The sequence below is a fragment of the Daucus carota genome, chromosome 6 (genome assembly GCF_001625215.2).
Source record: "Daucus carota subsp. sativus chromosome 6, DH1 v3.0, whole genome shotgun sequence".
NCBI lineage: Eukaryota > Viridiplantae > Streptophyta > Magnoliopsida > Apiales > Apiaceae > Daucus > Daucus carota.
This window is the reverse complement of record NC_030386.2, coordinates 29,911,316-29,927,152: the sequence shown is the minus strand read 5'-3', so window position 1 is coordinate 29,927,152 and position 15,837 is coordinate 29,911,316. Positions and strand designations below refer to the sequence as shown.

General features: G+C 32.3%; 1 protein-coding gene across 2 annotated transcripts; it reads right to left on the bottom strand.

Moving 5' to 3' along the window:
* Positions 1-2,326: 2,326 nt before the first annotated feature.
* Positions 2,327-11,505, bottom strand: LOC108227901 (protein ACTIVITY OF BC1 COMPLEX KINASE 7, chloroplastic). Of its 2 annotated transcripts, none has more exons than XM_064079983.1 (18): positions 11,288-11,505; positions 10,013-10,660; positions 9,688-9,826; positions 9,461-9,586; positions 9,107-9,194; positions 8,927-9,020; positions 7,600-7,693; positions 6,731-6,785; positions 6,507-6,598; positions 6,136-6,306; positions 5,261-5,317; positions 5,078-5,161; positions 4,641-4,725; positions 3,721-3,782; positions 3,550-3,624; positions 3,303-3,407; positions 2,758-2,899; positions 2,327-2,659 (listed from the first exon to the last, which is right to left on the bottom strand). In XM_064079983.1, exons 2-18 carry the CDS (start codon positions 10,636-10,638, stop codon positions 2,586-2,588), a joined length of 2,169 nt encoding a protein of 722 aa, XP_063936053.1. In that variant the 5' UTR covers positions 10,639-10,660; positions 11,288-11,505; the 3' UTR covers positions 2,327-2,585. The 2 variants fall into 2 exon arrangements, with proteins under 2 accessions (XP_063936053.1, XP_063936054.1); XM_064079984.1 differs by having other exon boundaries at positions 10,013-10,652.
* Positions 11,506-15,837: the final 4,332 nt, after the last annotated feature.

Sequence of the window (15,837 nt, the reverse complement as noted above, 5' to 3'; positions counted from 1 at the left end):
ACTTAGTAATATGTGGTAGAGAGTTGATTTTGGAAATATAAATGTACATTGAAAGTTGAAGTGGACAAGTATTTTGAAACAAATATATTTTTTTAAAGTGGACATGTATTTTGAAACGGAGGGAGTATATATTTGGCGTTAGATATCAAGTTTTATTAGGGCTTTGTTTGGAAGTAAGAGGTTTGAGGCAAAATTAGAGGTTTGGGCTGATTTAGAGGTTTGACCATAAGAATACGCAAATATAAATGTTTTGTAGTTAGCGGATTGAAATAGAAGTTTGGATCCAAAAAGCTTATTTTGAAAAAATTATTTTGAGTAGTTTTTTTGTTTAGAGGTTTTAATTTGTGTGAGAAAAAGCTAATCAATCAGCTATTAACCAAACAGTTTTACGATAAACAGCTAATTCAATCCGCTAGTCAAAATATATATTTCAATAAACCAAAATTAAAATGTCTCTAAATCAAATCGGAATATAGCACATATGGTATGAAAATTGATCGTTGCGAAATGAACAAAAATACAGTGAAGTCGTATTTAAAAAAAGTTTATTGATTGACGAAAAAATTCAAATTAAAAACGGAAAGGATATGTGTGGGAGGGTGTATATCAACTGGTGTGTGGTTAAATTCATCCGAGGGCTTATATTAAATTAATCCGAGGGCTTATATTAAGTTTGCAGTTTGCACACTAACTTAGTTTGTATTTAAGCACTTTCCAATATATTTTAATATATACAAATATATATTACTCCCTCCGTCCCACTAGATTCTTTGCCGTTTCTATTTTGGGATACCCTTCCAATTTTTTACATTTCAAAATTTACCCAAAATAGTCAATGGGTTCTACCACTTCCCAACTTTTCTTTCATTTTCACGCTACTTTTACTCGATTTCACACTACTTTTACTATCTTCTTTTTATACATTAAAAATCAACGGAGTTCACTTCACTCACTTTTCTTTCTCTTTTTCATTACTTTTTATATATTTCATAATATTCGTGTCCAAACCAAACGTAAAAAATTGATGGAGCAGATGGAGTATTATGTTTGTTTCGAATCGGAATGATATGAAATACGCGAAAGCACGCCACCGCTGATAACAATCGAGAGGATCAATCAGTTTTAACTTAAAAACAACCTGTTGCATTGCTCTATACAAAATGATTATGGCCAAAATTTTCATTTCTGAACATGCGACCTATCATAAGGATTTTGGGAGATTTTTCGGTTCTCATCCGTTTCATATAAAATTATCGTGTTCTTAAACTTTTCCTGATAAAATTTGTTTATTTACCTAAAAGGCTTGGTTGCAAGACTCATTTCTTATCAGGTACTTTGAAGAAAATTCTTTTTTAGTTTCTTTAAAAACTTATTTCTTTATAAAAAATATTTGAAGAAAAGTTTAAGAATCTTTCTTTCTCTGGTATAACCTTTTTTATATAAAATTTAACCAAGGTTATTAGTTTAAACGATATATTTCTCTAGACCAACTATGTGATGATTCAGTTTAACATATGTTCTGTTTAAAATTTTAATCGCCAATCTTTCTACAAAAATAACAATAAATGAAAAAAATCTGGAAAATTTATGCTTAGAGCATTTGGTTGACAGTGAAAATAAGTGCAAGGTGTAACTGAAAAGATAGTAATGACACTGTCCTATAAATAAATTCTCCATTAAAAGGAAAACTCTATATTTCTGTCCTATTTTGACAAAAGAGTTTTATGTATATTAAATAGTTGGTTTTTTTTTTTTTTTTGAAAATTTTAAATAGTTGGTTTTACTTATTTTGTTTGCTAATTATAGCACGCAGTTTGAATTTGAATAGAAATTTAATATGGTCGTCCAAGACCATGGAGTGCTGTTAGACGACCAAGGAAAAAACAAACAATGTGTGATGAAAACTTAAATTATTTTCAAAGGGATGATATCGAAACAGTGATGACAAAAACAAGTATCGATAGACTTGCAGTTTATTCCACGTCTCCCTCTGATTATTCTAGCTATTGTTTTACTACTACTGTCACGGGATAAGGTGGTTACTGGTTACTAGTTGCACGTTTTCTGACTCACCGTCCGTCCTCCTCTACTCCCTCAGCTAACTTGACGTTGTTTGATTTTGCATATTAAAATCATAGCATTCTAGAAAATATAGTTTCATAAATCAACCGCAAACCCAAAAATACATAAGATTCTGGGGGAGCCAATTTTTAGTTTATACGACCGTAAAGAGTATTGTTGGAATTGAATCGCAGCAATGCTTTAGCAACAAACATGCCTTCTACCACCAAAATGCGAACAATGAGTTTCTGATTTTACCTGATCATTCCACGTAAGTATCAAGTATTTTTATTTATATGTGTATATAATAAATTTTGGCCAAGTACAAATAAAACTAAATTTTGGCTATTCATGCTTTCTCGTCTCTATACATATTACCGTCCAGCACATGGGGGACGTTAACGAGAACTAGCACCATAGCTTGTATACCAACTGTGTTTCCTATGACTAAAAGAATATAGATGTTCTATAAACAGAGATTTAGGGAGTGAGATTTTCGAATATCACCTAGTGCTTTCCTAATATCATATCATTTTCTCAAACTTATCAAGCTTCTTTACCCTTTGCATTGATCGAACAAGTAGAACTAGGAACACACCTGCATTTAATCAGCATATGTCAGTGATCTACAACTGGAAAGCTGGAGTGATTTAAAAAGGACTATTCTGAAGCATAGACCAGCAATAACAATGTTACCTGCACCAACATAAGATCCGTTTGCTATAGCTAGATTCCCTTGACTACTGAGTGTGACCCCGAGGTTTAGGAGGGTGCCCCCTAAAACTGTATACAGTGTTGCCATTTGTAGTATTGTCGCCTTCTGTGCTGCTCTCTCCGACTGATGAGAGTCATTTACATGTATTCATATCAAATATTAGATTTTGCAAGACAAGAATGAAGTGATAAAGCATGCTCAGTTTTCACAGAAATAGAACGCTTATTTTCTATTTTAGATCTCAGCTACAGCCCCTTAGCCAAGTTTCTCACGAGGTTCCTTGTATAAAGTCACATATTTTTGCACAAAAAGTAACTTGCTTGATCACACGTAAGGAGGGTTCAGTCTGAAACTTTCACTTCCCTTAGTAAATTAAACTCACAGAGGGACCCTTCTTAGGGTAGGCTAATATATCCTTCCCAAATAAAATGATCTTTTACTACTTTGTATGACATTATGAACATTGTTTACTAACACAAGGCCTGCATGCAGGAGAATTCATAAGTAAACAATAAGCAAAAATTACCTCCAGGACTCTCACTCGAAGTTTCACATCTCCTGCATCAAGCTGGTTCACAAACTCTTCTATTCGCTGAACTCTGTAAGGCATGGACACAGTGGATGTCCTAGCCTAAACTAAATTGTTAGATTGCTTCAGAGAGATAAAATTTATAAACCGCACACTTAGTTCTTTTTTTTTTTTCTCTCTCAATGCAGAGTAGGTAATACTATAGTAAAATCTCAGGGACAGAAATAATTGTAAGTTACAGTACATCATTAGCCTGTTTCCTTATTTCTGCTACCAGCTGTGTTCCACTGCGCTGGCTTTGTTTAATATCCAACAGCTCCTGCAGTTTATTTACTATGTTAGAGCTAAAGCCTTAACAAGAATACCAGAAACCCAGGGTAAAATTAAACATGATACAGGTCTTAACAAACATAACCTGAGCATAAGGTGCAGCAATCTTCACAAAGGAAAAATCTGGATCAAGGGTCTTCCCAATACCTGAAAGGCATCCCAATCAGAAAGAAGCGGAAACATTTATATATGCTCATCTAAAATTCTAAATCAAATTTTGGCTAATATGGAATTTAATTGATTTTTAAGAAAGCAAAAATTCATTAGAAAAATTTGGTTAACATGGAATTTAATCTAAAATGTAAGAAAGCAAATATTCTGACTAGTTAACACCGTCCAATGATACAGCCTCTACCTTGTCATGAGTAAGGCATTTTTATAATTACAAACGAATCATGAATTCGTAAATTGAGGACACTTTATACAGTAATGCAATTACATGTGTCTTGCTTAATTGCTTCCAGGTATGAAGAAACATTTGGCTGGAATTTGCATGTTCAAAGAGACACATTTTTTGCAATATCCTTATAACCTGTCAGGATTTTTCAAAAGAAATAAAATTTTCCTAAAAGGATAAAGAGTTCCTACCTTCAGCTTCAGTACTTATCCCGAGAAAGACAACAAGGATTGAGTTGGTGGGCAGGACTTCTTCTTTCAGTTATTATGGTCTTCTAAAATAATGGGTTGTCCCTACTGGTCTGAACTAATATGCACCTTACTCGCTAGTAATACATATCCTAGATAAATACATACTGGAAACAGGCATCAAAATGGTACACTCAGAAAAGCAGGATTCAGACATGTGCAGGTTGCATTATATACAATGCTTTACTTGGGTATCATCGATGTACTTTCTCACAGAAAATTGGAACTAGATTTTGGCTTGTATTCTGCGCCATGAATCCTATAATCATCGGGGGGGGGGGGGGGGGGGGGGGGGGGGTGATTCTAATCATATTTGAAAAGCCAATAATATAAGAGAACTAAAAAGAGATATATGAGCACCTTCAAGTGTTGAAAATGCCCTGATCACAAAGGTAAACGTAGCTGGAAAGCGAAATGGCTGATCAGCGGCTATTGCAAATAAATCCTGCACATAGTTTCTCATCCGATTATTATATTTCTTTAAAACATCAGCCTGACCGCTTAAGTAAAGTTCAATTAAAAGAGACACATGACAATTCAAACATAATATTAAACATACTTACATAGGTGATGATTATAGCATGTATTATTTTGAGATGTTAGTTTGTACGAGTTCCTTATTAGTGAAAGGAGTTCCTTCTTGAAAAAAGAAGATAACTATGCTTTTAGTAGGGCTATTCTGGAAATTCATGACCATAACAATATGTAAAAACGCAGATAACAGTGTTGTGGAACATCACAATCGTGTCTACAAAAATGTAATGAATAGTTTCAATCTTAACAGAAAAACTTCATACCTCTCCTATTGCAGAAAAAGTCTTTTGCTGATCTGGCGTCTGACTTAACAAATTATCCAAGAAAAACTGCACAGATCTCCTTACCTAAGTGTATACAGGTACATTCAGACTCAACACTGATAAAGGGTTGTTATGTATATAAGTTAAGAGTATATGATATAGAGTAAGTTATTGATTACATACCGGCGACAAGTCACCTGTGGGTTGTAGTGCTTCAAGATCTATTAGAGTTTTTATGACCTGCATAATATCATATCTTGCTTTAAAACAGATGCAACTATGCACTAACTGTTTATATGACACACCACGACAGTAAAATAAGCAGTTGCTTATTTGATACCAAGTTACCAATAGGGAAATAGAAACAATAGTAAAATTTCGAGTGAGTGTAAATAATATAGGAGGGGTGGGTTTTTAAATTTGGAGCTGCAAGAATGTCGCTATTCTGTTGGATTAGGCAAGAAACTGCATATTGGTCTACATATAGTCATATATGCAGCAAGCACAACAAAGTAGACACAAGGCTTCTTAAAGTCACGAGATCATTAAGGAAGGTTTAACAGATATTGGTAAGTCACGCTTTCATCTAGAGCAAAGACTAGAAAGGCAAGCAGGAAGAGCAAATACATTGTAGAGGCTCCATGCAAAAATAAAGCATGGTGACTAAAATTTACCATTGTTTATAGAAAAATAATAAAATAAGTCCAAACTCCAAACATCAGTAGTTTATCTCACACATCCACTAAATTTTTGAGAGGATTAGAGCATTTCTAGTATACAACAGATAGTAGTGCTAGTAATGCAACATTTTTGGTTTCTGATTTATCTTTTCTTAAAACGTTCTTTTGTTGAGTTCTCTTTTTGTTCATTAGGGTATTATGTTTAGCTAAAAATTAGATCTAGAGTAATGATCAAGCCAAGTAATACGGGAATAATGTCTTCCGGTTCTGTATTATTCCAACTTAAATAACCAAAAGGTAGAATACAAGATAGTAACTTCCATTTCTCATTGAAACTGCCCATACACATGGAAAACAGGAAAAGATAGTAACACATACCTTATTTGCATCTTTTTCATAAATGGCATAGAAAAGGTCTAGCAATCTCTCACGCGTAAAGGACTTAATTTCCCCCATCATACCGAAATCATAATAAATAAGTGATTCATCCAAATCAATAGCTAGATTCCCCGGGTGAGGATCGGCATGGAAGAATCCAGTTCTCAGTATCTGCAAATAACGATTACCAGAAATATCCAGTAGAAAAGAATCTTATGAAATATTTGGCAATTTTACATAAGTAATCCAAATTAGAATGAGGCTATAGCAGTACAATCGCTAGGTCTCTGATACTACTCTGGGTTTTTCAGCCAAGTTTATCTACTCAAAAGGAAGACAATATAAAAAAATGACAAGATAAGGTCCTGGACCTGTATTAAGTATGCTTCAATAGCACGCGATGAAACTCGAGATCGACTGTATCCTCGTGCATCTACCAGATCTAGATTATTTATTTTGACACCTGCTCACAGAGATGACAAGATAATGCCAATGAAACTTTACCACAAAAGAGGTACTACTATAACTCTTCAACTTATAATGTTTCTTTGAAACTCAAATTATAGCACCAAAAACAACGTGTTTAGAATATAACCTGGAACGTATTCAAGTGTTAGCACCTTCATCGCAGTATAATCCCAGAAAACCATCTACAAGGAAATTGAATTGATTTTAACATAAACAAGTGAATTTCCCTTGTTCTCAGTGATAAAAGAACTATCATGCTCTGTATGATTATATCAACGGGAACCAGTTCTACTACTTTCAGGTCCCCCGTAGATAATAAAAGAGGCAACTGCTAAATAAACTTTTAATGGAACACTAGAAACTTAAATCCATAAACCAACAATAAAGCATGATATATCTTGAAAGCTCTCCTTTAGTTGATAAAGAAGTAGTCCTTTGCATAGTCGTGATTAATATTAGAAATGTCAATGGCACAAAGAGAGAGGCTATCCAATTTACTACATAGGGGGAGAAATTATAACTAAAACAGATGGTTGTATCATGTATGAGTGAAAATAATGCTTTATTATATTAAGGTAAAAGAAAATTAAGTCTCATATTCCATAGAAGAGTTGAGTAATAAACATAACAAAGACTGTTTACCCAAGATTGAGTGACAAATATAAACTGCCTGTTCAAAAACTAGTAAATAACTATCAAAATTGGTTATAGTATGTTGAAGCTGATGAATTATTAACATTTAAATTTAGTACATAAATTTTCTGGAAACCAAACGAACAAGTTTGTCGTTTCCCGCACTCTTTTTTTCTTACTTTGACAGGCTCACAATGTTATTGGAACTAGAAAACAACGGCCGAAACATTTTAACACTGAGAGATGAAACTTCTACAAATGTGGAGGCCCACTAGATCTTGGGTATTGGCCTAAATCATATTCAGTTTATTCAATTATAACATGCAGAAAGAGTTGAGAATAGTATTTCAGAAAGATACATACAGGCACCCGAACCCACTTGACATTTCGAAAATCCCGTCTGAATCTATCAGCATTTTTGCCTTCATTTATGTAATCAATTTCCTCGTATAAAATCCTGGAATTTCATAGAAATGTAAATGCCAATCATCTTGAAAATTATGAAGTAATGCAAAAGGTATAAGCATGAATGGGATAATGCTATATAGTTGATTGTCATTTTCCAACTGCATTCAATGTTTTTTTTTTTTTTTTTAGCTTCAACACAATAGCATTACGCACTAAGCTAAGCACAACAATCTTATATATCATACCTAGAATTGCATTTTAATACTGTTTAGTGACCATTACTAGATGACTAAAAGTGGAAGATGATTAGATTTGTTTATCTTTAGCAATGTGTTTGGAGGTAAAAAAATTAAGGGATAAAAATTTCATACAGTCGTACCTACCAAGGTATTGCACAATAAAAGGAATGTTAAATACGAGAAATGAGACAATACACATTAACTACGTAAGAAAGCTAAATGACTTTGCAATTAATTATAACAAGGAACTCAGCATGCAATGGTTCGAAAAGATATCTAGACTTGGACCTGGAGTTCCTCGAGTCCTATACATGGTTTAAGACTTGAGAATTTGGGATAGATAAGTAGATTATTAGTAATATTATAGGTCTCGTAGTAGATAAATAGAAGAGCATGCTTATCCTTGGGGTAGCACAAATTCTGAATAATCCACCTAATACGATCTGTAATTGTATTACGTCTTATCTCCTGTCTTGCAACAATGTTTAAATAACCTGTTCATGATAGTTAGAGGCGTTTGGGAAGGACTATAATTGACTTATTACTTATGCCTGAGTTTTATGTCGCTTGTAATCCTACCCAGACAAGAAGTTAGTAAATCTTACATCTAAGAATGTAACATCTTGCGTTTACAAACTACTATATCTCGAAAATGCTAGTACTAAAAATTCCAGTTGCCAAAATAGGAAGTATTAATTGAAGTCAACCATAAAACCATACTACAAAAGATTAATCTGCACTAATCCAAGTACGAACACGGTAACGGTATTAGGAATTTAGGATGCTAACTAAAGCTAAAGCTCTTTGCAGGCTTTTAAATTATCAATTTAAGTTGCAGCTACACTATAACAGAAAAAATAACATTGGTCATTTAAGAGAATATTTTGAGGTGAATTACAACAATGTATTCTCACAAGTTAAATGAGCTTTACAGTAAACGGTACCTAGGTAAACAGATGCAGTTCACTAATATAATTCTCACACCTTTGTTAACATCATTAAATTATATACAAAAACAAAAAATATCGATGATTGGTACTTACTTAGAGCATTCCTCATATATTCCCATCCAATCCCGTGTTGGACCACCGAGAGTTTCACTTTTCTGGAAGTACTCTGCAACCAGCTTCAAATTTTCTGAATAAACAGTACGATACTTAGTGCCAGGCATAAAATAATTATTAAGTTATGGATCGAGGAATGATTAAAATATGCACACTCACGTAAATCAATGTCAAACAATTTCTTCAGTCCAGGTCTTTGTACCTTCACCACTACCTTTTCTCCATTGTGCAGGATAGCCCGATGAACCTAAAGAACAGAAAAAATGTAAGTGAAATTGTAAGACATACCATAATCATTTATAAACTTACTGAAAAGTTATATTATAAATTCCAATTATGTATATAAAGTATGAATTAGAGTTTGGTGCTCAATCAGTTTATCATACAACTAACTTCAATAAAATTTCCATTTGGGCTTCATATTTATCTTTTAGTACTTTCTAGATATACAGAATAACACCCCTACTATTTTAAAAAGCATATAAATCATATTGCTAATAATTATTGAACAACCTGACCAAGACTAGCAGCTGCAATTGGCTGATCTTCAAATTCCTTGTACAGTATTTCAACTGGAGCCCCTAATTCTGCTTTGATAAAGTCTCTTGCTTTCTTTGGTGAGAAAGCAGGTACCCTATCCTAAAAAAACAACAGAAATGTTTAGAGAAACAATCAGAATCTAGAGAATTTGATCATTAAAGATAAATGACTCAAATTATACAGAGCAAAAGTTATATTACCTGCAACTTTGCAAGCTCGTCCACAAACTCACTTGGAAATAGATCAGACCTTGTTGAAGATAACTGACCAAGTTTGATAAAAGTCGGACCAAGTTGTAGCACACGTTCCCGTAACCATGAGGCTGTTTTCCGTCTCCTAGTTTTCTAAATATTGAAATGAATAATAACGATGATTATTTATGAGTAGCCCATACACATAAGAAGTTATAAAAACCTACCAAACATTGCAGATTACCAACAGAAACAGATAATACTGTTACATGCCACTGCTTAGGATTAAAGTGGTATGTTGAAACAAAAGAAAATTCCATTAAGGAGTAACAAGCTTGCCTGCTTATCTTCTGTGATGCCTCCTACATATGCCCATTTTGCATTGTCCAGCAGAATACGGACACGCAGAGAAAGAATAAAAGACCACACATCTATACTTCTTTGCACAGAGTTATAGTTTTCATTGGCCCAACTAAAGCTTTCATCTGAGGGCAAGACTTTCAGCTCTTCGATTGGGGGCAACTCGTCAGATTTTTTAATGTTGGGGGACTTCATTAAGCCAGAGGGAAATCCATTAACATTGCTTTCTCTGATAAAAACCTGTTTTGAACCATTTAAAGCCTGCTTTGAGCCATTGACAGCTGGTTTTGATCCATTCACAACCCGTTGTGAACCATCTACAGTCTCTGGATTGTTAACTAATGCTGGATTTCTCTTCATTATCTCACTTGTTGGCACCATTTTAACGGGTTTACCATTTTCACCATATTTATTTGGCAATTCAGCCTGCCGTGCTTCAATATGCACCCTAAAAAGTTTCCCAGTCTTGGTCTTCTCAATTCTTATGATTTGATTTAGTGAAACCGAGCTCGAGAAATTAAGGCCGTCAAGTGTTTTCCCTTGATTCGATAATTCCACATTTCGGCAATAGCAGCTATGTGAAGCCAGTATTGCCGCCATCTAATGTGCAACAGCTGAAGAACTAACAACAGTTAAAAGTTATACATCAGTGAAGCAAACATAGAATCTGATAATTTCAATGACAAGACAGAAGCAGAGTAAAGTGTAGAGTGTGAAGAGCACAATTTGCAGATGATATTAAAAAGCAACAAACGTGATCAAGGCAGCCATATCACCAAAAATTATGCAGTCATTCCACCAATACTCTTACCAATCATTGGCTAGACATTTAACTGTAGCCCGAGATGCTAAAGGTATAACATACATGTCAGGAGTTTCTAAGCCAATTGATAGAATTCGCCAATAGGCAATTGCCATTTCATTCAGATTATACAACCTAAACCTATCATTCATATAAAAATCTCCAATCACCAAATATTAACTCCAAAACAATATGATTTAGAAACAAAAAATAATCTTTAATACTCATTACATAATTGAAGTAACTAAATTACAATTAAGCTTCAAACATTATTTTCAAGATGAATCAAAAACTGATCAAACAATCAGTTCTGTGTGTGTGTTGAGTGTACACAAGAATCAACCCGTAGCAAATATGAGTAAGCAAAAGGATACATCAAGAACTTACAGAGCATAAACAATCAACAAAGAAACAAAGAATAAACTTTATTCTACAAGAATGACTTACAGAGATTAAAGAGAAGTGGGTGTGAGGAGATTCTAAATTAACATGTAATAATAAACTCCAGTTAGTTAAATGAAGTTGAGAACAAGAGTGTTAGATATGAATGATGTGATGAAGAATTGGGCAGGAAGTAAACAGATGAAGAAACATGTGTCGTGCACATTTAGTGTTCAAGTTTTTTCTTTGTTAGCTTCTGTCTTTTCTGAGTGTTTGGTTTGTGTAATAAGAAACTAAGGGGCCGTTTGGGTGAGCTTAAAATAAGTGCTTATTGCTTAAAATAAATAAGTAGAGTATAAGTTAGAAGCAAGATAAGACTTATAAGTGATTAAAGTGTTTGGGAAATAAGTAGAAATCCTGAAACAAAAGCTAGCATTCCTAGCTTTTTATAAGTGCTTCTTGACTTTTTACACAAACGGTACGAATAAGTGCTTCTAACTTATAAGCCGAGAAGTCCGGCTTAAAATGGGTTGCCAAACACCCGCTAAATTAGCGAGTGTGACTTAAAAACACTAATTTTACAAAGTAAAATGAAATAAATATATAAACAAGTGTGTGTTTGTGCTAGTGTGTGGAGTATAATAATAAGGCCATCGAGCATATTTTGGTGATGATATGACTGGTCTGCTTCTAATTTACGTGTACTCGTTACCAGCTCTCTCTTTCACCCGCATTATCAAATCACTTGCGGCCTCTCCTCTATAATAACAAGTCCCAACTTCACATGGCCGTCCTCGACTGCTCGTCCGTGGATTTGTTAGTACAATTTGTCATTGTTTTCAGAAATTTCCAAATGCCATTCTCGGAGATAATAATTTTAAATATCGTTTTACAACACTAAATCGTGCTTTAATTCTTATTTCCTGTAATATTTTATTTTAAAATGTCAAATTCTGTTATTTGTTTTTAGTGATTTTTAGACTTATCCAGTTAAACACAACATGAAATGAAGGGGTCTTTTAGTTCCAAAAATAATTAAAGAATTTTTTAGTTCGCCGGGTGGTATGATGTTGGAACGAGGAATCATGTTAAGATAGTATGAGTTTCTAATATCATATCTAATATCATGTGTTTGGTTGAGTGCTGGAATGAATATATTCAATTTAGAAAAATAAGATTATTAGTTTATAATAATTTAAATAATTTATAAATTTATTATTATTTGAGAATAATTCTTATACCTCCATCTCATACCCACTTAAAAATTAATTCATATTTGAGAATTTGAGATCTGGGTTTGAAGTTTTGTTTTCTACAACCAAACAGCATGTATGAGTTTGAAATAAACAAAATTCATCCTCAATTTCATTCCGAATTCTGTGAATTAAACGACGCCGGCCATGATTATAAACTAGGTTCATAACATTCACGTTGCAGTCCTCTATTCTCTAGCCACACCAAAACCTCCACTTACCCTCTATTGTTTATCTGTGCTGTAGTTGATCAGTTGACATCTTACAAGCTCTCTTCCGATGTTTGAAGGTCTTATTTAGAAAGCTTAATTAAGACATGTATCATCTTAGTTTCGAGCCTGAATCTTGATATCTACTCTACTAAAATATATATCAAAACGTTTGACTAAATCGTCGTATATCAGTTTAACAACATTCAAGTCGCGATCCTCTGTCTTTCCTCCAGAATTGCTAGGACTTTATAACCGGGGTCACGAGGTCCCGGCTCATGCATGTCAAGAAGCAACGTGTTCGTAGCTAAAGATTTCCAAGTCTTATGTTCCAGTGAATTTTACCAAGGTAGTGTCCCTGGTCTTGTAGTTGTCGTACCAGGTACCAGTCCACGCTTTGTAGCGAGTCCGGTCTTGGTACTTATGTTGATGCATTTTGACCCGAATGTGGCATGTCATATTGTCATGTAGTCGTGAGTTCGTGACATTTTCTCCGGAAATGCCGAGCCTACAGCCCTACACTCATATATTATTTACTTAAAAATTAAAATATACATCATAAGTTGAATGCATTAATAATTTAAAAGCTTATCTCTACTTTGAATACGCACCTTTTTTTTCCTTTCAGGATACACAAAAATCTTTAGCTAAATAATGAATTAATATATTAAAAATAAAAAATATAGATAATCCCATGAACACTTCAATCAAACTCTCTCTTTATCTAGATTTTAAGGAAACTTCCGTGAATATGATAAATATATTTGTCGAACCACTATACACATGTAGCAATTGTCACATCATCAATTATCATATTAAAATAATACATTTTATTTATAACAACTAGTAATAATAACATTCTATTAAAATATAGCCAATCAATATAGTCAGTATCATCAAAATAAAATGTGTTAGACAGGGGTGAAAGCGAGTCGAATATGTACGTACTAATAATAGCATGATCGATCGGATCAGCTCGAATTTATAATTACTGATTCGGATTTGCTCCATTCAAACTAAAATTATATAATTTTGTTCAAATTTGACTCAAGTTCGAATATCAATATTCATATATGATTCAACTCGATTGGAATGAATACCAAATTACTTATATTTGTATATTTGTATTCGTATTCGTAGATGATAATTAAAATATTATGAATACTCGAATAATTATTTACTATAACTAAAATGAAATCATTTGTAGCGTATTATATTTGTAAAATATTATATTAATATAAATATTATTTTTATGATATATATTATACATAATAATATACATGATTTACAATTCGATTCGAGTATTTTTATTAAGTTTGTATATTCGAGTACTCTTAATTTGTTCGAGCTATTCTAAATAAAGGGTTAATTATCTAATTGGTCACTGAAGTGGGCTTAATGTATCAAATTGGTCACTGAACTCAAAACGGTATCAAGATGGTCACTGAAGTGGCCATAAATATCAAATAGGTACCTTGAAATATAAGTTCAAATAGAAAAAATATTATTTATAAAATTTTACACATTATTTTTATATGTTACCAAAACCAAGTAAAAGGTTATGACTTCTAATATTTATGATAATAAATTTAGATTTTATCAAGTTTATTTATTATTTATTTTTAATTAAAACAAAAAAATAACTATATAATAAAATATAAATAATAAATAAACTTGATAAAATCTAAATTTATTATCATAAATATTAGAAGTCATAATCTTTTACTTGGTTTTGATAACATTCAAAAATAATGTGTAAAACTTTATAAATAATATTTTTTCTACTTGAACTTATATTTTAAAGTACTTGTTTGATATTTATGGCCACTTCAGTGACCATCTTGATACCGTTTTGAGTTCAGTGACCAACTTGATACATTAAGCTCACTTCAGTGACCAACTTGATAATTAACCCTCTAAATAAATATGCATGAGAAGCAGGGACGAAGCTACATAGGGGCCAGAAGGGGCCATGGCCCCCCCTAGGGTTTCCCTAATACTATAATTTGTATTATATAATTTTGAAAAAAATTATACTTTCTCTTTATATTTATATAAATATAAAAATTTGGCCACCCCCAAAAAATTTGTTCACTCTTAAGAGATAATTAACATTATAATATGAAGTGTTAATTTTTAGATTTCTCTAATTTATGTATTAGACCAAATTTATAAATAAAAATAAACAAATATATATATATATATATATAATTATACTATTTAAGAAAAAGATTTATGTGATAAAGGTAAACGTCAATATAATTCTTTTACAAAAATAAGAATTTTTGGTGGAGACTTTCTTATCCGAGAAACTTATACCCCACTTATTCATTTTCGTAGAATAAAGTTAGTCTTTGTGCATTATCAATTTTTTAATTAATATTAATATTTTTCTACTCATCATCAATTCAAATTTCATCATCCAGGTAATATTTTTACTTGTTTAAACTATAGTTTGTCATCTTGTAAATAAGTATAATATTTGTTTTAAGATTAATAAGCATAATATTTAGTTTTTGAGATATCGTATAATTTAGAGTTATTATGATGAGTTTCCTCATATTTTATACTCTTATATATCTAAAGACAAATAGCTAAATATTTTAATTGACACAATTATATATTTGATTTTCTGGTTTAAAAGAAGGCAAGGTTCTACTGTAATTATTTTACTAGTATTTTTGTATTTATTTTATATTAAATATTTTGCTGCGTTGACCGAAAAATTTCATTGTGTTGAAGAAAATTTTTTGGCCCCCCTTATGGATGTTTGCTGGCTTCGTCCCTGATGAGAAGGATCCGACTTGGTATTCGTTCAAATTATAAAATCGGATTTAAATTCGTTCATTTTTTATACGAATACAAATTATATGAAATTTAAGTCTTCTTTTTTTTCATATAATACTAGGAAATTTTTCGTTTATTTTTTATACGAATACTAGGAAAGTATATCGCTTACCAAAAAAAAAGAGGAAAGTATATCAGCTGTGAGGTGAAATGGAAGAATATATATTCGAAATTAATAGACATATCATATTTTAGTTTTGTTTGAATAGAAACCAAAAGACCAGCACAAAATCTTCCAAAAAAAAGAAAAGAAAACCAGCACAAAAGATTCATGTATTTAATTTTTATATGTCGATTTTAATTTTTA